Source organism: Lichenostomus cassidix, chromosome 5 (assembly GCF_008360975.1).
Source record: "Lichenostomus cassidix isolate B80296 chromosome 5, HeHo_3.0, whole genome shotgun sequence".
NCBI lineage: Eukaryota > Metazoa > Chordata > Aves > Passeriformes > Meliphagidae > Lichenostomus > Lichenostomus cassidix.
The window spans coordinates 48,457,567-48,484,863 of record NC_139486.1 but is presented as its reverse complement, the minus strand read 5'-3'; the positions used below and the strand labels follow the sequence as shown (position 1 = coordinate 48,484,863).

The 27,297-nt window shown below is 40.4% G+C and overlaps 2 protein-coding genes across 5 annotated transcripts in view; one reads left to right on the top strand and one right to left on the bottom strand.

Annotated features, from left to right (window-relative positions):
* KCNC1 (potassium voltage-gated channel subfamily C member 1) overlaps nt 1-2,586 on the top strand; it is a 125,395-nt gene extending 122,809 nt beyond the window's left edge. For both annotated transcript variants that reach the window (XM_085062950.1, XM_085062947.1), the window contains one exon: nt 507-2,586. In XM_085062950.1, coding sequence (XP_084919076.1) covers nt 507-688 — 182 coding nt within the window. In that variant the 3' untranslated portion in view covers nt 689-2,586. The remainder of the gene's footprint in view (nt 1-506) is intronic.
* The window catches only part of SERGEF (secretion regulating guanine nucleotide exchange factor), a 139,680-nt gene that overhangs the window by 7,864 nt on the left and 104,519 nt on the right, over nt 1-27,297 (bottom strand). Inside the window, exon 11 of one of the 3 annotated variants that reach the window (XR_014852708.1) lies at nt 24,573-24,666. The exons of the other annotated variants lie outside the window; for them this stretch is intronic. The gene's annotated coding sequence lies outside the window, so the exon portion shown is untranslated. The remainder of the gene's footprint in view (nt 1-24,572; nt 24,667-27,297) is intronic. 3 annotated transcript variants of the gene reach the window in all.

Below are 27,297 nucleotides of genomic sequence, written 5' to 3'. Positions count from 1 at the left end.
AATGACAATAGAAATTCTGCTCTGTTCTCACAGGGCACTTCAAAGCAGGAGCTGAATGGCTCACTGCACAAATTAATATGTATCTATTTGAAAGAATCACTCCACATTACATCAAATAAAAGTTTTAGGTTACCACCCAGGCTAGTTTATGATTGACAGAATTTATTTTTGTCTTCTCAGTTATGCATTGCCATTTTGAAGAAAAAAAAAAGGGGGAAGAAATTCACAAAACTATATCCTAAGATTTAAAAACAACAGACTTGCAACTACAGATTTCTTGGGCTGCTGCACCCTTGCAGTTTTTGTGGTGGAATCAAAGCCCTGTAAGATGGAGGTGGTTGCTTTGCTATGTGTAGGTAGCAAGGACAGAAATCTACTGCAAGGATTATCTGTTCACATTTCTGTTTCCATGGGGAAACATGAATGGTACTATGTCTAAAGCTCACAGGTGCTGCACAAGGTTTTTCTTTTGGTTTTACTCAAACCTGTCAATTCCTTCCCAACAGGAAAGCATCTCCAACTCAACACAGAACAAAACCTGGGCTCACGACTTTGTGCAAGACTGAACGTAACTGGTCCACTGACAATACATGAGGATTATATCATACACGAAGCAGCTGCAGTACAGAGAGGATTAAGCATTAAAGATGCTTTTTTTTACACCTGTAGAAGACAAGAAAATCTTTGAATTTCGCTCGCTTAAGTACAGGACAAAAACACCTGACAGATATTAATTAATGGAGAGATTTTTCTTGAGGCTCTGAGCGTGGCACTAATGTCTGTTCCACCAGAATATCAGACATGGCAGAGAGTGACATTCATTCAGAACTTACATCCCTGCCTCTCACAGTGACAGGCATTCGATGTGTCACAGTGCTTTAACTTTGTATGACCAGATCTAGACAATCACAGAGCCAGAGACTGCAGTCTCATGACCCTCTGTACTTTTGAAACAGAACATGTAGAAAATACCTTATAACTAGTGCTTAGTAAGGAGGTCATCCATGCAAAGCAGGATGTGAGAGCTCATCTAGAAGAGTGCAAGTCATTCAAGTGTCCCATGGGACCATACAGTGCCACGGCCATTTGTGCCCATGAATTCTAGGTAGAAAAGCATTACCATTCCAAATTTGCACACACTTCAAACTGACATAAGTGATGACACAAAGAAAAGGAGGGGACAGCTGTGATTCATCTGACCCACAACGTTATGTCCAAGATCTATAACTGAAGGGCATCTTCAGCACAGGCCTAGGAACAGATGAACACAGAAGCAAGAATCTGAGAACCCCCTCAAGCGGCATTGCAATCCTACATGTAGCTTTCAAAGCACTAAGCAAATCATAGAGCAGGAGAAAGGACAGTCAGCAAGATGAGCAGATGCATGCAGTTGAAATGGTGCTTCCTCCTACTTTGTTGGCTGAAGTCAGAACAAGAGACCCCACTGGGCTCTCAGGAACTCTCTCATCAAGGAAGAACAGCTAGGTTGGAAAAGGATGTTTTGGAAATGCTTTGGTGCTTAACATATTTCAAACGGCAACCCTTTGTAGAACACTGGTCTATTTACAAGCATGAGCTTTAAGGCACTCACACTGACCAGGCTATAGATGACTGTCAGTCCTTGGCATCTTATAAAAAATACATATGATATAACAAAAGCTGAAGAGATAGTCCATATGGTCATATTTACCTACAATTTCTTCTCTTCTGACTGCTATTCTCTTCCTCTGAAGGGCTGTTTGCACTGAACAAAAGTGAATGTTCTGGGATTTATCTCTGAAGGTGTCCTTTTCTGCAGAATACAATTCTCCAACTCAGAACCAAGAATTGAAATGTGTAAACCTTCCACATGGACATTTTATGTAAAATAGCTTTGTGTTTAAATGGGCTTTAGTTTGAACTTTTTCCCTTTCATTTTCCCTTAGCAATAGCAAGGCTGCATTTTGGTCAAGTTTCAAGACACACAATATGAATGTGCATTACTGTTGAGTGAAGTCTAAAAAAACTGCTTTTATTTCCCCCATGCTTAATAAGTAATCTGAGATGAATTCCAGAAGTCATAAGCTAAAGTGTTATAAATGCAAAGAGAAATATTAAGGAAACAAGTGGTCACTGAGTTGCTCAGTTTCCATCTTACTGATTGAACTGGTGGATTTTCTCACAGCTACGCAAACATTGCCACCAAACAAAAGTAGTTGCAGCTCAGCAGTGATGATATTAGGATGCCTTATTTTGCAAAGTTTCAAGTTGTAATCTTAGCCTATCACAATGGCTCAGATGATGGCACCCCTGCAAGTGTCACAGTGCAGCTGTAACAGTGACAGCACTGTCTTACATGTGCCCCGCCAGAGCTTTAAAATACCTAGCCTGATACAAGCTATAGCATAGCTGTAGTTGGAGAGAGTCCAGGGTGAACTAACCCTCCTTTCTGGGCAGGATTTATGGATTACAAATTTCCTCTGTGCTGCAACTGTTGTACTTGAGCTAACCCACTTGTATCCGGTTCAAGTGTGCCTACACCACACTGTACTGTAGTGCAAGTGCACATCTAATAAAACTCCTGTGGGCCATGTGCCTTGTCTTGTCTGTCTGTCTCAGTCTGTGCCTATTGTTTTAGGAACTCTTACACTCGTCACTGTGTGGGGGTCTAAATGGGGTAACTCTAGTTCCACTCAGACACAACAAAGGTTGGGTCATTTGAGCACCTAGAAACAGAGTAAAAAGTGAATGCCTTGGGAACATCCCCATGTTAACGCTGATGCCATTTGCAGCCGCCATTCCCCTCTGCCTCATACAATATAGTTCTGTGAACTAACAGGACCCCTTTCAAAGAAGAAAACAGACAGCTGACAGAGCTGTGACAAAAGATGAAAGCAAGCAATAAAAAACAGGAAAAAAATCCCATGATTCAGACTTCAAACACAAACCATAGTGAGGTTTATGTCAAGCATGTGTACCAAAGGCAAGTCACGTTTTCTCAGAAGGGCTGATGAATGCTCTTACCCAGGGTCAGCAGTGCAGGGCTGGGCTGGTGTTAACTTTCAATTGCAAGTGAAACAGTTGAATACTGAAGAAAAACAATTGAAAAAAAAAACCCACAACAGAACACTAAACAAACTGCAAAGTATTAACACCACAAACTGCACCCTCAGTCCCATCTACCTGTCTAAGCCATTAGTCTGATCTCTGCAAAGCAGGACCCAGCTGTTCTAGCTCTTCCCATTTCTTAAGGAACCACTTGAAAAGATCAGGAACTTCAGCCACATCACCCTGTCAAGAAACTTATGCAAAGTAATGAACCAAATAATGTGTACCAGATGGGATACATGAATTTTCTTCACAGGTAACCAACAGCTAGGAAGACCAGGATCACAGGAATAACAACTCTATTCTTTTAAGTGTACTTTTAAAGCAAGAGTTCACTAAGTCGTTATATTTCACTAAGAGTTCTGGAAAAAGTAAGCAGATGGTCAATACTGGCTACAAAAGAAAGAGTGGGAGAACAGGCTTTGCCAGCTATAATTGAAGACAAGTACTATACGATAAGAATTAAAAATTGTCAGAAAGAGAATCTAAGCAGACAGCTTCAAAAGAAAAGTGCTTATAATGCAGGATTGGATCTGCTTCTCCAATCATCATTTCAAAATCATACATGACTGTTGAGTGAGGTCTAGAGGAATTGCTTGTTGATATTAAGCAAAGGAAGAGTTCTGCCATCAATATGTATTAAAAGCAAAGGCCAGTTTGCTTAGATAGAAACAGCTTTTGACATCACTTCTGGTGCAGAACAGAGATTCTGAGCAAGACTTAAAGCACAGCTTGCTAACTTTTACCATTTGTTACCTGTATGGCCAGATTTTACTCTATTCTCCTTTACTATTATTCACTGAACTATTTTATTACAAAACCATAATTCTTGTTGAAAAAAAAAACCAGCTGTTAAATTTCAATTCCAAACTGGCAAAATATGAGCACTTCAAGCAATACACAGGGCAAAAGAGATGCCAGCCCTGAGTGTCACGTAGCAGATACAGGTATGCAAACATACCTTTAACACACTCAGGCCAGTTAGTAGGGAAATAACCCTGCTGCAGCACAGCTTCTTCACATTTCTACCTTCACCCTGCTCTGTGGGGCAGATATCTGTACAATTACTCTTCACATCCCTCTTACCTAACCTTCCCTAGGAGTGTACAAGGCAAGGAAAGAGACGTTGGCAGAATTCACAATGCCACTGGGTGCCAAGTGACACCATTTTAGTTGTTCTCATAAGGAAAGGCAAACAACATCCCTGATACATAATGTTCAAGGTATATTTTGGACCCCTCACCACTGTGCCTCCATCACTGTAAGATGCACCTAAATTCTGAATTGGGGTTAGCTCCTTAAGCAGAGGGAATGTATCAAGTCAGTCACTGGAAGAAGTCAAGCACAAAAGAGTGCCCTGAGATTAAAAATTCCTGCAATCACTGCTGTGAGATGTTTTCTGAAAGTTTCTGCTTTGCTACATTTTTTGAGTGCTGGCAAATTAGCCATGGTGAAAACAGCATTCACACATCAGGTGCAGGGATCTGAGGCTGGGAAGTAAAAATGTCTCTTTGGCACAGCGACAGGGAAAACAGCTGATGTGCAGAGGGATTCAGAGGCGCCATGCCAGCTCCAGAAGGTCAGATACCGGAATGGACAATGCAAGCTGGGTCCCTGAGACGCCGTTCAGCACGATCCCATCTGATCCTCTGCATAACCTCAGGGAGAAGAAACTAGCTGGATTGAAGACAAGAATATCTGACACCATTTTGGAAGGACTATGGAATAACAAAGTATTCTTCAGAATAAAAAAGACAAACAAAGCACCTCTATCTCTGAAATAATATTTGATCAAATTAAGAATTCAAGAGCTTTTTTTCTCTTTGGAGGAAACAGAAACATGGAAATATGGGGTCTCCACGTATTGGCCTCACTGTTCTTTCCTGTGTCCATGCAGAAAGCCAGTTTCTTCCATTTTATATTTGGCACTAGACTAATTACACAGCAGGAGCAGCTACAGAAAGCAACATAAAAAGAAAGGTAGACAAAGAAGAAATAGATAAAATTCTAGGCCACATTTGGCCCTGTGACAAATATTTATCATTACTCTCAAAGAAAAAGCAACAGCATGAAAAGCTTTTAAGTTATGGATAATAATACTGAGAAAATAGTAAAAGACTAAAACCCAATAAACCCAAACTTCTGGTAAACCAGCAAGCTTCAGTATGCAGCAACAAAAGCAATAGAAGACATGCACATGTGTCCACAGGATGATGTATATAGCACACAAACAATGCAAAGTGGTTCTCCCTAAACTGCAACAGGAATATGAGAGAAGCTGAATTTATTCTCTACACTGCTGGAAAACAGAACAACTAAATATGAAGATGACAAAGTCAAACAATGTTGAGATGTTTTCTTAAATAACTTTGAAACATTTTTTTCTCTGGTTTTGCCATAACTTAAAGCCTGATCATTAAAATATTCTTTGTACAGTACAGTTAAGAGAGCTTTACTCTTCAGGCTCACATACTACCAGAACCATAGTTCTGTTCATGGGTGAACCAAAATGCCATTCTCTTGATTGTGGAAAATGAACTCCATCTCAGCCAGACCCAATACATAGATTCTTAAATCTATTCAGGAATAGGTGAAGCAAGAATAAGAATTTTAAGCATCCAATCAACCTAGCAGAAGTGAGTCATGTTCACAATTAATCTAAAGATTAAAAAATGATTGGATTTCCTAAATAAGAGCCTTTTCATTTTTCTTTATCATTTCTTCAGGGGGTGGCGGGGGGAGGTGCTTATCAACATTTTAAAGCTCTCTGTATAATTATTCACACAGAAAGGTTAAAAATAAAAGCCATAATCTTTAGTTTAAAATACTGCAAAGGATACAAGAACCACCCAGGTAAAAGGTTTTCAAGATGACCACAGCTACACATGTGTCTTTTTTCTCTTTTTTTTTTTTTTGTTCAAAAAACCAGAGACAAAGATTAAAAAGGATTACAACACAAGTGGCAATACTACACTTAACATTTGTGTTTCCAGAATATTTCTATGTACACATACAGACATGTATTCTACATATAACTAGGGATCTTTGCTTAACAGATTTCATGCCTTCAGACCCTGCACTTGTAGTGACAACACAATCTGTAGCACAACATGATCTCTGCACACATCCCTCTGCAGATGGTCACTGGTGTTTTGGAGTACCTGAGCTTTGGAAATGGGATTCAATTTGCCAAAGCCCAAAACATCCATGGTGTATCTATAGATATGTATGTACCTATGCATGCACCCTCCTGCACCGAGGAACCTAACTCATCTCACTCTCAATTGACAAACAGGCAGTTTCAGGGTGGGATTCATCTCCCTCAAAGCAAATATCTGAAGTCAAAATAATCCTTCTACCACCCTTTTACCCATCTCTTCCTCTCCACTGCCTACAGGTATCTGACTGGCTCAGGCATAGTCTAAAGTTAAAGCAGACAGGCCCTGCCCCAGCTGCCCAGCCCAACCTGCTTTACAAACTTGCTGTCAAGAGACATTGAGCTTTCTGAAAAATAAGATGCTTCACAGGCAAAATCAGAAACCCACTGAGATTTCAACTGTCCCCCAAATCTTTAAACAACTTTGAACATACTTATGTAACCTAATCTTCCAACATGTCATCTATGCACAGAAAAACTCAGAATGTTGTTCACCTAACAAAACCTTCTATAGCAAGATGATGAGCTCTGCATTAGCTGCCACTTCAGTAAGCACCACACTCTGTCTTCCTAGTTTTACTGCATCTTTGGTATCTTGTTCATTCAAATATACACCAAAGGGACTTCCTAAGCTTTTTCAGGTACCTGATGGATTAAGTTTATTACCAATTTCTGCATAAGAATGCCTACTTTTACAGAGGAAAAACATTATACTGGAGTAATTTCTTAGAACATGGAATTGTTCTTAAGTAATAGCTATTGTTTACAACACTTTAAATCACTTTGTTGAAATATAGTTGGAATAATTTCAGTTGCTGTGATTTTCAACACCTTCTCTCCTAGCCAATGTGTCTTGCTGAAAGGTTGCTCATGGAACTGTTTACTTTCTAGCATGAAAGGTTATCCTTTTCAGAAATTTCTTCTTATTAATTAGTCTACAGTTCCCACAGCACTTCATTTAATTCTTTTTTTTTTTTAATTAGGTGTTGTGGGTTTTTTGGCTTGGTTGGGGTTTTTTATTTGTTTTAGAAAGCTCCCAAAGCTCTCACAGGCAGAAATATTTCTTACTTACTCTGCAAGAGATGCTTTTTGGATGCTTTTGCTAGTAAGATTTTTTTTTTTGGCTCTCCAGGGAACAATTAAACAATGACAACATTGTATTCAGCCCAAAGCATAATTCTATTTTTGAAGGTTTCATTTGACTAACATGATACTGACCACCACTTTCCATCCGCAAGGCAATGTAAGTTAAGTTCAGCCTCATGTCACTGTGCACTGGCTCGACCCAAGTCCCAGGAGGTGCAAAAACTACTTAGCTGGCAATGTGATTAGGTAACCAGTTCTCCTTCCAGCTGACTACATGGATGGATTCAAAGCTGCTTCTCCAACTGGTAAGCAGCAAAAGTCTTAAAAGGATTTAAGAAGCAAAGGCAAGCCTTGATGGGAATGGCAAGGGGACCAATTGCTTATCCTTGAAAAGAAGCTACGAGGAAAAAGTTTGAGTGCAATTGAAAGCAAAACCCTGAGTCATGACTAATTCCTTCACTTCCAGCTATCTGTTTCTGTTACAGGCGCTTTGCTCCTTTTAGCCATGTGGCTCTAAACTTTCTCATTATAGACTGAGAATTACCCTGCACAAAGCAAAAATATAATCCTCCTTCCTGAGCTCTGAACAGATCTGGTCAGACCTTCTCTCTAACAAATGGCAGAAACCATCACAAGAAGCAGCAGAGAGCAGGGGTCTAAACCTCTGAGTGCTGCATTACTGACTAAAAGCTACTCACTGACTGTGCTCTTTCTATATTTTTTCATCTCCTTTTGACTACTTTAGCTATTTTATATTGTTATCTCTTTAGGCCAAGGGTCTACTGCATGGTCTGACCTCACCTTGAGCCCATGGAAGTTGTGTAATGAAAATAAATAATAAAAACTCTAAAAGTATCTGTTGTAATTAATCATCCATGGGGTTAGCTCTGGAAATCTGGAACTTGACTCACAGTGCTCTGTAAATCCGGAACTTGAGAAAAGAAGTGAATAAAACCCCTGAAGTGAAGGTGTTACTTGATTCATCTGTGTATTTAGAATACACTTGAAAAATGAACAGTCAAATTTAACGTAAGATGAGCCATCATGCACTTTGTTAACTGTCCTTTCTCACACTGCGACTGATATGAAATAAACTCATATTACTTTATTCAGTTATAAAAAGAACTTAAGGAAGGAATCATGAAGGCAAAGGTGACTTTTAAAGGCCTGTTTAAAGACAGATTTCCTAGGAAAAGGTTCCTCAGAGCTTTTTTCCCCCACCTGCAGTCCAGGGACGTTCGGCTATCCCAGGGAACATTTTAAAAGTTCACGGTTTACAGCAGTAACTCATACAACATCCTTAAATTAATGGCCATTCAGGAAAGACAAAAGAAAATAATACAGAGTGAAAGCAAAACTCAGTTAAGTAAGTTCAGTATAGAGAAGCCATGCTAAAAGCCATTTGAGGGTTCCTGTGTGCATATGGGATCTGTTGAGACAAAAAGCTACTCCTAGTAGTCAGTGTTGATTTCCACATTTGTGCTGTACAGACCCTGAGCATTAAGTTAAGCACTGAATTCCAGAGTCAGGAGAACAGCAGCATCCTGTGAGCGTGACATTTCTGCCTCTGTGCAGGGCTACGACTCACAGGGCTGTAAAAGGCAACTTAGTCCTTTTTTTATGGGGCAAATATAATCTATGAACTGAAATTATTTTTAATTCGTTTTTGTACTTATTTCTTATCTCCCATTTTCTGTGTCCAGCACCTATTTTCCCCTAAAAAAAGATGTCTTTTGTCCCCTCTCCCTGCAGTATTCATCCACACAGCACTTCTGCAGACCTCGGCATGAAGACAGCATTAGCTGCAAGGGTATCAGTGCAACACAGATATGTACCTGCTCACCAGTAGTGCCTCTCTCAATCTTTCTCTGCCAATAAAGGATTTTAGGAGATTGCAGTAGGTTTACTTTCTGTGCAGGAGGCTAAGAGCTGCACCATGTAACTATAGCGACAACTACTGTGAAAACTCTCAATTTTTATTGACATGCCTCGCAACACCCCATGGAAAAATTTGTACAATTAGAGAAACGGAAAATTAAACATCCTAAAGGCCAAAGGAAAATATTGTGATGATCTGCATCTTTATGCATTGCTTAAATACTTCCTCGTGGTAATTTGCTTCTTTTACTGTATAGTGGCAACATTAAAATAACATTTTAAAATTCACAGTTTGAACAGTGATTTAAGCCTCCACAATGCCAAAACAGAAGATACACTTGCAATCAGCTCAGAAAACACTGTAGCACGTTGCTGTATTTGACAAAGATTCATCACTGGGAAACTGACACTACATAAATGGAGAGAAGAATAGGGTGCACACATTTTTTCACAGAGAGTAACAAACATTTGCATAGGGATATACTGAATTATTCATCTCTTACAGACAAGACAAAAGATGGATCCTTCTAAAAGGTGTTTCTCTATCCAAAGGATATGCATTTAAAAGGATTTTCCTGTGCTCATAGCAGCTGAGAACTGTGTGAAAATTACACTGAGATGCTTTGTCGCAGTCTTAGACTTCTATGACTTGATAGACAAGTTTGACATTCCAAATCCAATAGAACAGTTTCAAGCTCGCAGCAAAATATGAATATGCTGCAGTCTGAAATTGCCTCGAATATCCTGGAAAGTTACCAAATCACTTACATTGAGCTTGAAAATGCCACCTCTAAATGTGCTTCCAAGGCCATGATCCACAGTGCTGGAAAATTGATCCTTGCTAATGGCCACCATTTATAGCCTTAACCTTTACTACATTGCTTCAGTTCTCTCCAACAGCTTAAACAACATGAATCAAAAACACTTCCAAAGATTTTAACAACTACCACCAGACCAAGAACTAGATCTACAAAAATCTTGACCTTATTGACAAAGTGGACTTGCATGGTTGCAGGAATTGCCAGTTTTGCAGACAAGGAATAGGACCAACACACTTCACCCCCAGTTGCCAGTTCTCATTTCTCAATCTGTTGCCATGATTTATTTCTCTAAAAAAGCACAATAATCACAACTATTTTATTTATTTTAATCATCATCCAAAACAAAAGTATTTAATGGCAAGGTTTAGGAAAAATATTGAACTGTTAATACAGCTCTTCTGAATCTAATACTCTTGCAGTACACAATGCAATCCAGGCAGCCTGGAAAGGATGGAAATGATGTGTTGCTATGGAAACAGGAAGGCACATGTTTAGGTTGCTCATCCCTGAAGAGCTGCCCCACCAATATCTTTAAAGTCTACTAATAAAATTTTGATCAATGATTAGAATAAAGTGAATTTCACCTCCTGTTGGACACCAGAATCTTGGTTTACATACTGTCAAGGTCTTATAATGTTCCCTGCATCCAACTATGCCCCACAACATTAAGAATGAATTTATACACAAACAGAATGTCAACATGCACTTTTCTAATTCAGCTGCATAAAATTATTATTCCACAAAGCAATAGATACCAGCTTCTCAATTTAAAGTGTTATGCACGTAGGAATGTCCTTTTTAATTTGTTAATTGATATGCCATACCTCCCGCTTCAAAAAAAGCCCCATACCAACTCAACAAATCAGGTCTTTGGTTATTACTGGCTTAAGACTATCAGCCAGGGATGTGCCCATCGAGAATGTGCCAATTAACCCAGTGCCAGTGTTGTCACTCACCAAACACCCTAAACATCTGTTATTTCCTAGAAATTATAGCTTCCATCTTACCATGACATACCTGCAGACAGATCTTTCAAAACACTGGAGCTTACGAAGTAAAAATGCATTTCCAGACAGCCAAACAGAAAACAGGCCAAGTTATTTGCTGGCAAAACTCCACTTATTTCACTATTATCATAGCAGAGCATCTGGCTCCAAACATGCAGCCATTAATTATCTGTACAGTTAACTATGTCAGTACACTTATTTGTTATTATACTGGGAAATCAATAAGGAAGACTTGGTTAATACTATTACTAATCTATTAAATCATTCTTTATAAATAACTAAGTACAAAATTAAGACTACCAGTGCTGTAATAAACAGTTAACAAACTCTGTATTCTGGGTCACAAAACAGTAAAGCAAAGCTGAAAAGACAAGAAATCCATACTGTGAACAAACAGGTGCATTTTTTTAAATGGAGTTGTGGTTTAACTCAGCAGGCAGCAAAACACCACACAGCCATTCCCTCACTGCCCCCCAGTGGGATGGGAAAGTGTATCGGGAAAAGGTAAAATTCATGGGTTGAGATAAAGACAGTTTGATATGACAAAAAAGGAGGAAGGAATAATAATAACAATGATAGAAGAACACACAAAAACAAGTGATGCACAATGAAACTACTCATCACCCCACAACTGATGCCCAGCCAGCTCCCCTCCCAAGTGTTTGCTCAGAATGATGCCATATGGTATGGAATATCCTTGTGGCCAGTTTGGGTTGGCTATCCTGGCCATGTCCCATCCCAGCTCCTTGTGCCCCCTCTCTCAGCCTGCTCACAACAGCTAAATCATCAGTGTGTTATTAACATTTTTCTCATCCAAAATCTGAAACATAGCACTTCACCAGCTACTAGAAGAAAATTCAGTATCCCAGCTAAAACCAGGACAAGACTCATACATTATAAATTATTATCTTGAAATTTTAATTAATTTCCATTCATGTATAGAATATTGCTCTCTTTCAGTATTCCTGGTAGAAGGACTCCAGTGGTCCATTCAGACAAGTCATTCAGGAAGAAAATCAACTCTCAGACCTACCAACCATAAATCTTTACTGCACTGAGATCTTGAATCAGAATATTAGAAGTGCCAATGTCAGAAGAGATATGAGTGACAGCAGGAACAATATGTCCTTTAAAGAGGCCAGACTTATCTGGTTTCAGCTTCAGAGATATCGAGTAGAGGTGATTTTCCACACTGATTCCAGAACACACCAGCTCTTTCAAGAATATGGCAGTCTCTCTATCCACTGTTATATTTAGGATTGAAGTTTTCTAAAAAAACCCTGACACTAATCTCCTGATCAACTGTACAAGATTTTTAAGGTGTTGGTTATTTTTAAATTAAACTTGAAATACACTGATTTCCTCCAACAACACTCCCATTTCCTTTTCCTGGCTTTGTAATTAACATGAAGACATAATAACTGCAGGCACAACCCTCCTCCAAACCAGGATCCCACTGTGTAAGCATTACGCAGTAGCTATATTTTTTCTTCCCCTAAGGTATCCACTGTGATATTTTAAAAGATTTATTTGCTTACAGCTAAACAGATGATATTTACTCACATTACAAAACTCCTGTCATGCAACCCCAGCATTATTTAACCACCTTCTCTTAGGAGACATACCAAGGACAGCAGGTCAGGATAGTCACACGCTGTCTGGAAAGGCTCACAACAAAGTACGCATGCATTGTTCCTTCTCCAACCACACAAAAATAACCTGAACAAAATCATTATCCCGTTTCATCAGCAGTACAATATAAAACCAAATTTCTGAGTATTTTGCTAAATAAGTATGTTCATTTACCCCTTCAGCAATAAAAACCAGGATCTCAGCAATACAATTCCCCTTGGCTCAGAAGGTCAATATGACAATGCTTCATTCCTGCTACTTTTTAAGAGTTTGGCTGCTGCCCGGGCATCTGCATTGACTACCAAACTATTTCCAAATGTCCTTCCATCCAGGCATCTGTCTCTCCAAAGTTTCGGAGAAAAACAGCTTACGGTAAACTGAGAAGGACATAGTGACATTAGGAGTACAGTGCCCCCAGCCTCTCTTCCTCATGAAGGGCTCCCTTTAGTCATGACACTTTAGCTAATTCATATGACTTTTATTACCTAAAAGCCAGAGTGTGGCCTCACTACTCCCCTTTTTTTCATGTCTGTATTTTTAGCCAAACTTACTGTCCAGAACTTTCATGGATCCCAGGCAAGAACAGCTTCAGGACATGGAATAATTTAGTCTGGACCTCCAGAGACCGTCTGCTTAACCTCTCTGTTTGACTGCCTACTACTCCAACTACTCCCATGCCTTGAAATTTCTGCACTGCTGTCTTACACTTTGCACCAGACACAGTATCCAGAGAGACTGCTGGATGCAACTGGGTACTCTGAGGCAGCTTAATGTTTGCTCATCTCAACCAAATTTCCCATTTTTCCAAACTCGTAGGATGTCCCTTTTCCTCCACTCGCACTTCTCTCCAGACAACAATCCTCATTCTTTGCTGAGAAATTCAATGTCATTCTGCAAAAAAATCCTAGGCACTAGCCAGCTCCAAAATTGTGTCATTTTCAAAAAGAGTTGGGTTTTTAGCTCTTTTTTCCTTTACTTTAAAAAGCATATATGAACCTAATTTCTGCAGATGGAGTAAAATGTACCACGTGAATGAGGCAGATTGGCTTTCTCATTGGACACTGAAGGGTTGCTATGATTCAGGCATTATGCTTTAATTTTTAAATTTCCACAAGCTGCAGATATGCTGATATAAGAACAAACGTCAGAAGGCTGATCTATTCTGAGATCCATCTCAGAAAAAGGTCGACAACACACTCTGAAATCAGGTTCTGTTTCTGTCTATTGGAATTTGACAGATTTCAGTCACTTGAGTACGAAAAGATTGCCAAAGAGGAATCCAACAGAACAGCGCAGCTTTCAAACACTCATGAGTAGACACTATCCTGTCATTTCCTTTGTCCTTAGTGGAAGATGGAAGAAATAGTAAATTGCTTTATTTGTATACATTGGGCCTCTTGGTCCTCATTTTTCTTTCTGAAGTCCTCTTTTTACAAGATTCACATTTACTTACTGCTTGAATTTTGCAATAATACTGTACACCTCTTGACTCCACCCAGGAAATTTACTCTGCGGTGTTATTTTTGCCTTCTCTAAAATTTGGCAGACCTGTCAAACAGGGAGATTTGACAAGCCCCCTACAGCTCAGGACATCAGAACCACAAGGCCTCAGCATATCTGGATTTGGTTTGGTTTGGGGTTGGTTATTTTTCCTTTCTTTCTTGATGAAGGAAACCTTTATGCTGATTCCAGCCTTAAAGACTGCATCCTGAGCGGCGCGACAACTGGGGAAAACAAGATCTACAGTGTCAGCCACTTACATGTGTTCTCACGTAGTCACCATCTGTTTGGTAGTCCCAGAAGTCAGCAGCTCGTATCACAAAAAGCACTGTCATATTAAACACCCTGCTGACACAGAGACCACAGAGTGAGGGACTGAGCTTCCTGGCTGCTGAGCCATCAGGTTATGGCCTCAAAATGTACCAGCACAGAACCACTAAATGATAGTCCTTCAAGGTCTTTTGCTCCTCTTCCTTCTCCCAACTACAGGCTGTGCACTGATGATGAAACTGCTGCAGTTCACACTGTATAAATCTGCTAAATAATTGCAATTTTACAAATTTGCAAGTCCGCAAATGTCTCTTATTGCACGTGTTTGCAAGATATGTTGAGGGGATGAAAAAAAGGGTAAAACAAAGATTAGAAAGGTTACAGCTCTTGTCAAAATAAGCCATTTGTCCTTCATTAAGCAAAGTGCCTATTGGTTAAGTGAGTTAAACAGGACTAGGGAACCATTTTGAAAGGCTCAAGCTCAAAAGGGATAACCTGCTCACTCCTACATATTTACACACTTATATAAAACATGTAAGTATAGGTTTAAATCAAAATACGGATGTATCAAACCATACTCCTTGGTAAAACATCTTATTTGCCTTAAAAGAAACTAGAAATCCTTCACATCTATGTTATTTGTGAGATTTTAGGCCTAATCTTATTGTGTCAATTTGTTTACCAGGACCAAAAATCCTGACAACCTCCAGCTTCATGCTTGGGTTGATCTTGCCTGCAAAGACGATGATGACGATGTAGCATTTGCATTCTGTAATTCCCTTCAGCAGATAAGTAGATTTCTGTTTTTACAGAAATACACCAATTATTTTAATGCTATGTACACATATGCATTTTTTCTAAGGCTGGTTCTGAAACACATAAATCTGCTCATAAATGTAGAATGAAAATTCTTCTAGGCACACAGTTCGTGTTCTAGCAACTACTATTCAAAAGCTGAATTGTGAAGTCTCCTTCTTCCTGCCTCTCTTTCCAGCCTCATAGAGCATGGTAGAGGACTCTGCTCATGGAGGTATCACTGAATGTAATTGTTTCAGTACAAGAGCCTTGTTTCCCAAAAAAAGTAGCCCAGCAACCGAAGTGTCAGCATGGAGACACAAGCAGAGAATCCTGGAAAAGCCTCCAAGATTGTTTTGCCAAGTTACACACTTTGATCACCGAGCTCACAGCTCCCAAGATGACGACGAGAGAAAACTCCAGCCAGTCCCAATCTACTGTGACCTAAAGGTCATATCAGAACAGTACTAACAATATTTCTCTTCTCAGGTATCAAAAGGGCCCCTGATAGGAACATCATACACTGTCCTGCCCTATGTTCCCAACACCCTGTTATTCAATACAATCAATAAAAACTGCATACTAATTGAGAATCCACTTCTTTGTTAATACAGCAAGAAAGGCTTGTGTCACTTCCCACTGACACAAGGGCTGGGCTGCTCGGGCCAGATGGAGCCCACCAGAGGAACTGGGTCATGTTTCTCCAGAGAGCAGCCCTTTGACACAAGATCTGTCACTGCCTCAAGCACTGCCCTTCCCTCTACACATTGCTGCATTCCCCTAAGGTAAATCCAGCCTCGTTCTTGGAACTACTTTCTGGGTTACACAAAGAAACACCATCGGAGACTGCCAAACCCAAAGGAGATGAGGCAACCCAAGGGTAAGCAGACAGCCACGGGCATTGCAGGATTAGGGGCAGAGCAGCAACACACTTAGACCTCTCTGGCTGGAGAGAGACCCACACAGGACTGACTGTGAGCAAGAGGCAGTTTAACAATGTAGTATCAGCTCAGAGAAGCAGCAGGAGATGAGCAGTCTTCCTTCAGACCACAGGGGATCAGAGATAATTCAGAAAAGGGAGACAGATGCAATTTAACACAGCAAATTAAAGGGAAACCAAGAGAAAAAATTGGGTCAATCTGGTATGCACATGGCATTCTCATTGACAAAACAAGTAGACAACAAGATTTTTACATTTCAGAGGTCTCCAGAAATGAGCAGCACCCAGAAGCTCAGCAGATGGCCTTGAAAAAATGGCCTGTTCACTTCAGAGTCCCAGTGGGAGCTGAGCCCTTTCAAAATAACTGGAACAGTCTCTAGATATCAAGCAACCACCAGCAAAGGAGGTGAATTTGCTTTCACAGCATTTCCTCTGGTTCATTCCAAGTTTTCCCTGCTCATTTGTGTACTTCCAATTAAAATACCATTCCTAGGTTCCTAACTGGTTCCTCAGTTAGCAGCAGGGAACGAAAAGAGTAGAAACAAAAGCTCTCAGTAATACAGCCTCAGAAAGGCATCTGAATGTGCAGCTCCAGGGCTCTGACACAGCAGCCCTGAACAAACTGCTGCTTCCCCTGACATCTCAAGGACAGGGGGGCACATTGGGCTGTGCATTTGTATTCCCTGCCACTGCCTCGGCCTGGCCTTTCTCTTCGCTCCCCCAAGCACAGACATCATCTCATCATTGGAGAGATGACCTGTGAGCAAACTGCATTGCAGCCTGCACTGCCTGGGCACAGAGCCCAAGGTGAGGGAAACAACACGGAGCAAAGCTGCACGAACACCAGACATGTTCAGCTCTTGACATGCCTGGCTGTGGAGACACATATTCTGCTGCTCTAAGGACTCACCAGCAGATGCATGATGCTGCTGCAGCCTCCAGAAACACCCTTTGTCTCTGCTGGGTATGTAGAGTCAGAGTCCCGGCTCATTTTTACTTTAAAAAAAAAAAACCAAAAAAAACCAAACAAAAAAAAAAAAACCCTAAGGAAGAGAAACAGATGTATTTGCAGTAGGCACAGCAAAATATTTTCCTGTGCCTACTGCAAATCCGGTATCTCCCACTGACCACAAATACTGAAAAGAAGGTATCTGGGTGAGAAGAGACAAGGCTTTGCTAACAGTCTAATATTCATTTGGAAGTGAAGGGAGCCCTCGTTGAGAAAAAAGGCAGATGAGATAAAAATCAGAGATGGTGAAAGCACATTCATAAAGGGCACAAGAAAAAGGGGGGAGGAAATCAATCACAAGAACAGACAAGATCAAACAGCAGTATACCAGTAACAGCCGTATTTCCTTGGGAAAAAAAGCTGCAGGATGAAGAGGCAGCACAGCACCATGCTGCGAGGAGTGCTGCTCTCCTCACCCACTGCATAGAGAGAGTTGTTCTCCATAGCAACAAGATACTTAAAAGCCAGTCTGGAGACTGAAGACCAGCTCAGAAACAAAACACAACATGTATCGATTTATTATCACTATTTTAAGCCTCAGCTGGAAAGTACACAGGATAGCATTTGTTTAGCCCGAGGAAGCATCTTCATGGAAAGCTCTCTCCTCCCTTTATACCTCCCTGCCTCAGAAGCGACCCTTGGTGTGAAGCAAACTGTGGCACTTTACACATCCCCTGCTCTTGGGTAATGCCAAAGACATCAGGCACAAATACAGCCTGAGGCACTCGTAGCTGAAGCCCATCCACCACAGCCTTTTGCAGAGACTCCAGGGAGGCAACCATACCTCGAAACTCTTCTCACAGAACTCTGGGAGTGGGGGGGAAGAAGGAGGAGTTGCAGCCTTTTGCTCAAAAAAACCAAAACCAACCAACCAAACAAAACAAAACAGCCCAAAACCAACCAAACAACAACAAAAAACCCCAAAACCCAATAAATATAATAATAAACAAGCAAAACTCCCAAACTTGCTGTTTAGTAGTTACCAGCTCAAGTCACTGATTACAAGGGCTCAGGATATGCTCATATCCTGTCCTTGAAGTCTGCCTGTACCTGCTTGGAAAGAGCTCTGCTCAGGCACCTGAATGACTTCAATAAAGCCACTATGCTGACTGCACTGGCAGAGCTCTGGTAACATTACAGACCTCTCACTTCGTTCTCAAAGGCACCAATGGAGCCTGCACAGCACATTCTGGAGTGCATCAGGATTATTTAAGAAGCCCATCAAGTTTTGGGCGAATGGACCGTGCCGAAAAAGCTGCAGAGCAGCTGGGCTTTCAGTGCTGGCCTCACTTTAGCTTGGCTGCTGGAATGAGCTTGCCCTACTCCCTTCCTGCAGAGAACAAGCATGCAGCAGCACCAGAGTGATCCAGAAGGAACACAGCTGAACACAACCCAGAGCAGCACTGTCTGTGCTGGACACACAGGGAGGTGCAAACAAGGCCACTCTGGTGGCCACTGTCCCTCGGGGTGTGATGGCACTGCAAGCTGCCGAGGACAAGGCAGTGCAGAGAGGTGAAGTGTTTACACAGCACCTAAGCAGGGAGGCTTTTGCCCAGTGGAAAAACAAAAACATGCTGAGGGTTGAGAAAAAGCAAGCTGAGACTCCCAACTGGCACTGAATACTGGAGAACTGGTGGGAATTGGGTATGAGGTGGCAAATAGAGCAAACGCAGAAAGTTGGTGATTATGTACAAGCACGCCAAAAATATGGTCCAGTGCGCCAATTCTGTTTGTTCTAAAGTTTCCTTCACTGCAAAAATTTTACTGTTTGAAGTACCACAGAATATTCAGGAGGAAAGAAAAGCCTGGTTTAAGATTATCCACAGATGTATTTCCAGTGTCTGCCATGAAAGCCATCATTTGAATTTCATATCAGTATTAAACATAGTTCTGGTTTAGATTCACCCATGAGTCATAAGTTTAAAAAAAAAAAAAAAAGCACTGTACTCAGCAACTTTGCCTTGGCTCAGCACTATTATCTTACAGACTTCATCTGTACATCTGCTAAATCAAGAACTCCAGAAAAAAATCCAATCCACATACACTGAACATCCATCTGTCTAACCATTTCTCCTATGGCTAATGTATATTTTGGATGTCAAATACAGAAACTTTCAATCGGCCAATCCTTAACCACTATATTTATTATGGGTCTTGATTTTTCATTTCCTCATGCAGCATTTTATTCAGGAATAAAACATTAATTTTCAAGCCACTGAGTCAATTTACTGTTACTTTTGAAAAAAATTACTTTATCTTACTATGAAATATTTCTAAACAAGCAGCATGGAAAGCATAAGAGTAATATTCATCTGCATAGATTATGAAGTAGAAGGAAAAGCATGAATCAGCTTGTCCTCATAAAAACACATTTGCCAACCAAAGTCTGTTTTCCTACACAATTAGTTAGAAGTGCAGAAATATTTCTTTTAATAAGTGGTTTCAAAGGTTGCCAGGAGCAAATCTCTGTGGAATGCATACAAAGTTGTTCAGTTTTTTTCCTGCGTAGGTTACCTTACTGAACTCAAAATGGAGGTATCCAAAGTGCTTTTTAGGAGCTTAGGGAGCAACACAGCTAAAATATATGAAATATATGGCACTTTTTCTTTGGTTTTTTCCCCCCACAACTGGAGTGGAAAATAACAATATTTATGAGTCTTTAACTCAGAGCTTACAGCAGCTCCAGAAAAGTCCTGCTTTCCATGCAGCCAGGTTTTCCCCCAGCTATGGCTTCAGCCCCAGCCAGCCCTACATCTCTCCCACCAGTGAGCCAGGTTGGGGGTAGCACTGTGACCAGACACAGCATTTTGCAGTGTGCCCTCTCAAAGCTGATGTCACTCCTGCATGAATTTCCAGCACAGAACAAAAAAATCACAAGGCACAGGCTGTAAATCACAAGGGCTTAGTTTGTTCCATCTTAGGAAGTTAATTATCCTGATGATGTTATCTTAATTAAATGGTAGCTAATCTAAGTTTATATTTAAGCCTGAAATGTGAATATATTTTAAAAACTCTTGATGATAGCAAATCTGAAGAGACAGAGGAAGGAAAGGAAAAATACCAGAGAAAGTAGGGCTGGTTGAATAGGATAAGCAACCATATTTCTAAATACAGGCAATTATAACTCAGGTATTTCCTCCTTCAGGGTTGTCTTAAGTGAGTCAGATTTCTAAGGGGAAATGTGAGGGTGTCCAAACAAAATCTGAAAGCAGATATGCAAAATAAAAATGATAAAATTGACAGTCTGAGAAAAAAACCCCAATATCTGAAGCCAGAGGTTAGCAGAGAATCTTTGAAGAGTCCTGCTGTGTGAATAGTTATTTACACTTCTCTAGCTCACTGAAAACAGTGGTGGTCTTGTAAAAAAATTTACAGCAAGATAGCAAGGTGCCACGTATACAAGTCAGCAGCTGCTTGAGAGAGTTTATGGGCAATGATAACATTTCCAAAGTAGGAAAAAAAAGCTAGTCATTTAGGAAATTGTTCCTTTTTCTTCAAGGACAAGGGAAATTTAAATGGCCAGCAGAGAAAAAGTAAAAACCAGGAATTATAGCTGCAACTGAACAGAGAGGACTCTACTAAAGGCTGATACCAACATCTCAGCATCTGAACAGCGAGAGACACTAGATGTCCTAATCCTTCAATCCATACTCCTCCATCACCATTCCCATTTGTTTCCTACCCAAATCCCCTCAAATTGAGGGATCTTTTGTCCTTTATATCTGAAGGATTTAGCTAAAGCAATTACCCTCAAATATTACCATAAGGAAAGGTAAAACACAACCGTCTTTCCCTTTTCCAGGCTGGTTTCTATCTGAACACCTACATTTTGCAACCAGCATGCTCAGCTTTGACTCCCCTTTTACAAGCAGGTGGGCTGTTCACAGTCTCCTTTCCTTCTGAGCAGAGCTGGAAGACCCCCATACCCTCACATGCCTATCAGTAATCTGCACTGAGTTTTACAAGGTCATATCCTGCATCACTCTAAATTGAATTCCAGCCTTCCAATCAGAGAAGCAAATGCACCTATAACCTTTGCAAGCAATTAAATGTACTGCCCCTGCTAACTTTGGTGATTTCTCCAATACTTGAATCTCAAGAATTCAGTAATTACTTCTGCTGGCCTTTGTTCTGCCATGAGCTTGAGACAGTGAGTTTCACTTTCAATGTGTGTCAGAATCAGTTATCAAAAAATAAGTCTTTTTTAAAGAGAGATTCAATAAAAACAATCATGCTCCTGCTTTTCCCTTTTGGCAGTAGAGGAAAACCTTTACAAAACTGAGATCTGGCTTCAGTGACCTCCACACTCGTTGACCCTTTTGTCAATCTTGTGTGCTAGCTTCCTTATTCCCATTTTAGACAGGTCTCAGTTTGCCTCTGGCTATTACGGAAAGTATTTCTTTACATACCAGGATGATGTCCAAGTGGAAAATTTGATCCTTGAATCTAGACAAAAAATAATTCTACAACATTCTGGAACACCTTATCAACATACAGCACTGTAATGAGGCCCACAGACAGGGGACAATATAACAAGGGACATATTTTTGCCTTGGTACTAACTGTCTTAAATCTGAGCTAGAAAAAGTTAGACTTTACACTGAAGTACCCAAAGAAGTGCACTTAACTTTTATACAAATATTCCAACTAAAGTCAGCAACTAAGGGTTTGCAAAAACAAGTATCATTCCAAAATGAAAACCAGAAAAGGGAGATTCAAAATCAGGTTATCTCTTTATAGGCCATATAAAATATTACCTTACTGTTGAATTACATTAGTCCATGAAGCTAATGGAACAGTAAAGAACTGGAACAGTAAAGAATAGGTGTTGTCCTGCAGGTGTATCATACTAGTAGGCAAACCACATTGGGAGTGCAAAACATGCAGTTTATAAAATTGAAGGACAAACCTCTTTATCTTCACTTGTGTCTTTGAAAACAGAAATACCATAACTAAACACAGGAAAAGGAACTCAAATACAGGATGCTACAAATGCCTAATAAATAAGTCCATTTCTATGAAGAAGTGTCATGGAGAGATATGACTTGCGTTGACCCACATGTGTGCATGAAAGGCAGTACACAAAGAAATGCCTGATTTGAGTTCAGAATTAGATGCAGCCAGAGTCAAATGCGCATTTAAAAGAGGAATAAATTATTCCTGGTGAGACTCAGTAAAGGATTACAGATTTAGGACAGACCTTCCTGCCCTCTGAAATCAGGTATCCTCATTGCCCATTACTAACTCTTGTAACCAAAACCTAAGGGATTCCCAGTCCTGTTAATCACTTCTGGGAAAAATGACCTTATGAAAGAATAAAGCAAGCCAAATGCAGCTTGTAAACAGGGAGCTACTAGCAATGTTATTACATTTTGTTTTCTTGTTATTCTCATCCAGTCAGACATTATCTCCAATTAAGAGGGCATATTTGGTTTTGGGGACACAGCAACACGCAGTCATCTAAGATAATTACCTGAGATCTGTAAAACCTTGGAGGTTCCTCTAGAAGCATGCACTGGGTTCTTGCATTAACTTGCTGGATGGACACAACTGAAGCCATACAAGAAGGTGCAGCACAAGTGAGAAAAGGCAAATCTAAATCAAATGGTGATGATCAATATGCTGTGGCTGCTAATGTCCCAAGAGGGAGATGTGTGGGAGAGTAGGAAATGCCGCTAAGACTCCAATACAGCTAAAATACTTAGGCTCACATAAAGAAAATCAGTGGCAAGACTGAGTGCAATTACAGAGCAGACACTCTTTGTTAATCCCCTGCAAGCATTAACTTGGGATATTTAATTATTATCATTGTGTGCTGTCTCTGACATTAAGCTTTTGCCTATTCAAGGACATGTTGCTTATTCCAGCTGACTTGGAGGCAATTGTGATCTCTCCCTCCTTTCCCCTCCATACACTTGCAGGACAAACTGAAAGGCAACACTATGTTAAATCTTCATCATTTTTGTTGAGAGGGTTCTTCATGAAAATTGCATGGAACCCATAACATAACCATTTGAAAGCGTGCTGCAGCTCCAGTTTAAAAACTAAAAGCACGGGAGAGAACAAAGCTGTAGCTGTTACACACTGAAACACAATAATGAATCTCTGAAGTCCAAAATGAGCATAGAGTGAATGGGCTTCCACACCAGGGACACACCATTGTTTGGCCTATTTAAAGCCTGCAAATAAATTTCTTACAGATTTCAAACCTGTCTGTAGAAATGCAGAGACTGCCACAAGTGGTCACCACAAGAAGACTGTTTAATAGTGTAGTCTCATTCTTCACGGTATATTTTGTTCCTGCTACCCTACAATTTTAACAACTAAAAATCAAAGGTCATTTTAGGTAACAGTCTGAGTTCCTCCTTGTTCTTCCTCCCTTTGGTCCTCTTATCACTCTACCTAAGTTCCCTTGATGATGCAAGCTGTGCCTTGAGTTTTGGGAACACAAGACCAGAGCTGTCACCATTCTGGACTCACCACTGAGCACCACTGGCTGCAATCCAGCCCTCCTGGAGCAGTCAGCATGTAGTTTGTGTGTTCCTACCTGCCTCAGAAGAGAGAGATCCCTGTGTCTGCAGTTTTCCTGGAGGGAAATCCAGTAACAGCAGCACTAAACTATCCAAACATGCAGCCTTGCCCAGGAACTTCAGCAAAGGAAGAGGAAAGAGAGCCAAAACAGGAGTCCTTTCTAAAACCTATCACTTACAGCATGCAGCAGGGGATTTTGGAGTTTTTTCCACTAGTTTTAAAATAAAGGTTAACAACTTATTTTGGAGTATAAGAAGACAGATCATAGCAGAAACGCCAATTAAAAAATACCAACAAACAAAACATGATAAATCTGACTTACCTCCCACAAACACAAAGCAAACTGTCATTTAGCTACCCCTCTATGCACAGGAATTGAAGTCAAGCCCAGGCTCTCTCCTTTTTCACACAGGATTAGGTGATAAGTTATCGAGAAACAATCCAAAAGAGCTCCAAAACTATTCCTTATACGGCAGATATTTTTGAAGGCTCCATTCTGTCACTGATTTTGGCAGTTGTGAAGATAATCTGTCCCAATTTTCCATATCATTTTTCCTTACAGTACTCTGACTTTGAGGGGGTGCAGCTCTCCTAACTTCATAACAAACCTTGGAAGTCAAGGCTTTATGCCAAGGCCCACATCTTTACCATTTCTACAGATTCCCCAGTATGATGATATTAAGAAAAAAAGCCTCATAAGCAGTCCAAAATTACAAACAGCCTCCAACTGAAAAAATATTAAAAAAAGAACTGACATCAAAAGTTACTCAACAGGAGGGAACTGTATGTAGTGACATGCTGCAGTTGCAGTGAAGAGGAGGAAATAACTAAACTTCTGCTATCCTTGGTGCTGACTCACCATTCTGGCGGCAGAATATGACATCCTGAAAGATGCTTGAGTTTCTTGAGATGTCCCTAATGCAGTCAAGTGTCTCACTGCACAAATACATCGCCTAGAAATGAGACAAAATTTTGAGTTCTTAAGATCATGGCTGATATCCTTCAGGATGTCAAGACTGGTATTTGGAGAAGAGTGGAAAATAACAGACATTAAACAGGGCTTTTTGTTGTTAAGGGCCAATTCTGGTTGTATCGATACTGAGCTATAGAATATGATGAATCTGTCCAACCTCCTCATCTTCTGTCTTTGCTGGACTGAAAGCCATGTTCTCTTGCTAATATCCTTCTCCTTCACCCCAAACCAGCAATCAACCACTTCTCAGCAAACAAACAGCCAGAGGCCTGGGTAACAGAGGCAGCAGCTGGGAACAGGAGGGGCGTGTGCCCCTTGCTGCTGTGTTCCAGCATTGCTCCAAGCCAGAGGCATCGAGGGATGACAGGGGCATTGTGTTGAAAGGAAGATCTCAGCTCAGGTTATACAGAGAAAAGACAGTCAGGAACAGCAGAGTATTCATCTATAATGAAGCCAAATGAGTACTTAAAAAAAAAACCAAAAAAAAAAAAAAAAACCACCAAAACCAACCATATCCTAGATCTTACAAATTTGAGCTTGCTTTATGTGTGTATATGCATCTGTGTTTGTAAGTTATATGCACACACAGAGATATATTCATAAACAGGCTAAATATGTTCCCCAAAAGAAGATGTGACATTTCCAGCCTTTATCCTGCCACCCAGAACAGAGAAATTTGCACGATCTTCAAGGCCAACTGCTGGGTTCATCTGCCAAAACTAACTTTACATGATACATTTATTTGCTAGGAGGACAATACTGTTTTGACTCAAATTTACCCTGATTAGCCCTATGACAGTGAGAGTCATTCCTGTGTTTGTTCAAATTAGCATGCCTCCTAAATTATGGAGAGAAGGTCACTTCACAGATCCTGGAGCGGGAAGAAGCTCTGGACAAAAATAGGATGGCACTGTCATGGTATTTATCAGCCAGGTTCAGATCAGTTTGATCCTTAATGTCTCTGCTATATTTTGCTACCTAAGTACAAGATCTCCAAGGTAAAGCTTATTTAATCCACCTGAAAATTATAAATACTACAAATCATCTGATGACTTTAGAAACAAAGCAATATACAAATCTCACCCTTTCCACTACTGAGTTTATCCTTACGCATAATAAACTATCCACAGACATCACATACATAGAAATAATCTAGAGATTATTCACTAGAGAGCTCTCTCTACAGTCAGTATCCCCAGAGTGACTGTCAGAGGACCATGGGCTATTATTCCAATTTTGGACAGCAGGTGTAAATGAGAGTTTGACATTACAGACATGTATCAGTATTGCAAAAATAAAGAAAAAATAAACCATGTAAGACATCAATAATTACAACTTGCTCATATTGAATTGGACTAAGCCAAACAGCAGGAAGAATGTTTCCTACCCAGGCTCCTGCCCACCACATCCATATGTCTATAGGAGGGTAAGAGTTATCTCATTCACCTTTTCTCACAAGACCTTTTTTTTTGTATTACATAGTCAGAGATTATTCTCACAGAATACACATGAAGCGATATTGGGAGTGTCAGAGCCCACAGGCAAGAACAGATTTGTCAGAATATCACAGCAGCATTTTCTGCCACAAAGCCAATTTGGGGATTCACCCACTCCATCTGCTACACAATTACAGGCTGAGGGGTCAGCATTAAGCCAAAACTGAGGGGGAAAGAAGGGATGACATAGTCCTCACTCTGCATTCTTTAACAGCTTTGCCTTCTACTTGCAGACACAAAACCTGAACATGGGGGCTAAGAAAGAAAAGGAAAAACATGAGGACTTCCCTGCGCTCCCTTTTTTCTCACTTTAAGGAGAACACTTGAGAATGAAATTAATTCCTAATAGCTATATCCTACACCAATGCTCTTATGGACCCAGGGCCCATACAGAGACTGCTGCTCTCTGGCTGGAAGGGCCAGCAAGGCCACAGAGGTTCAGCTGAGCTGCCTTCCAGGAGATGCGCCATTCCCTGGAACAGCAGCCTTAGCTGCAGACAGTGGTGATGTTATATGCTTCTTGAAGCGCTTCTTCTTCACGTAGATAAAAGCACTAAGAACCTTGAAGAGAAGAGTGTTTGCAGACCATACTGTTTGCAAGCTGTCCAGGAAATGAGTCTTTCTATAAAAAAAAAGTGTTCAAACTACAAGTGAAGATGTTCAAGATTTTTCCCCTAAGTCGTGTGATTTCTTACAAATGTTACCTATCCTTACCTCCCACTGAGCTGCATATCCAGACCCCTCATTCCACAAATGTAGTTAGAGTGGTGTTTGAATGCTGAGTGCTTTATATACGTCTTAAGTGTTTCAGAAGCAAATGGAACACCATTCTTCACCATCTCATTCTTCACCATCTAATTAAAAAAGAGGGTTTCTAGTTCCACACCACTATTTTGAAAATTTTAACATGGAACATGGCATATATTGCAATAAGAGGAAATCTTTTGGTGTTCAAGTAATGAGCACAAAACCTAAGGTATTGCAGCCTAAGTGAATTTTTGTGCAGTTTGTAAAACCATAGTACGTAAAACACCGATATAAAAAGGGAGGGCTGAGCGTCCTTAACATTTTCATGTATTTAATTTTGGATGATAAGAACATCCCTAGGAAAAGCT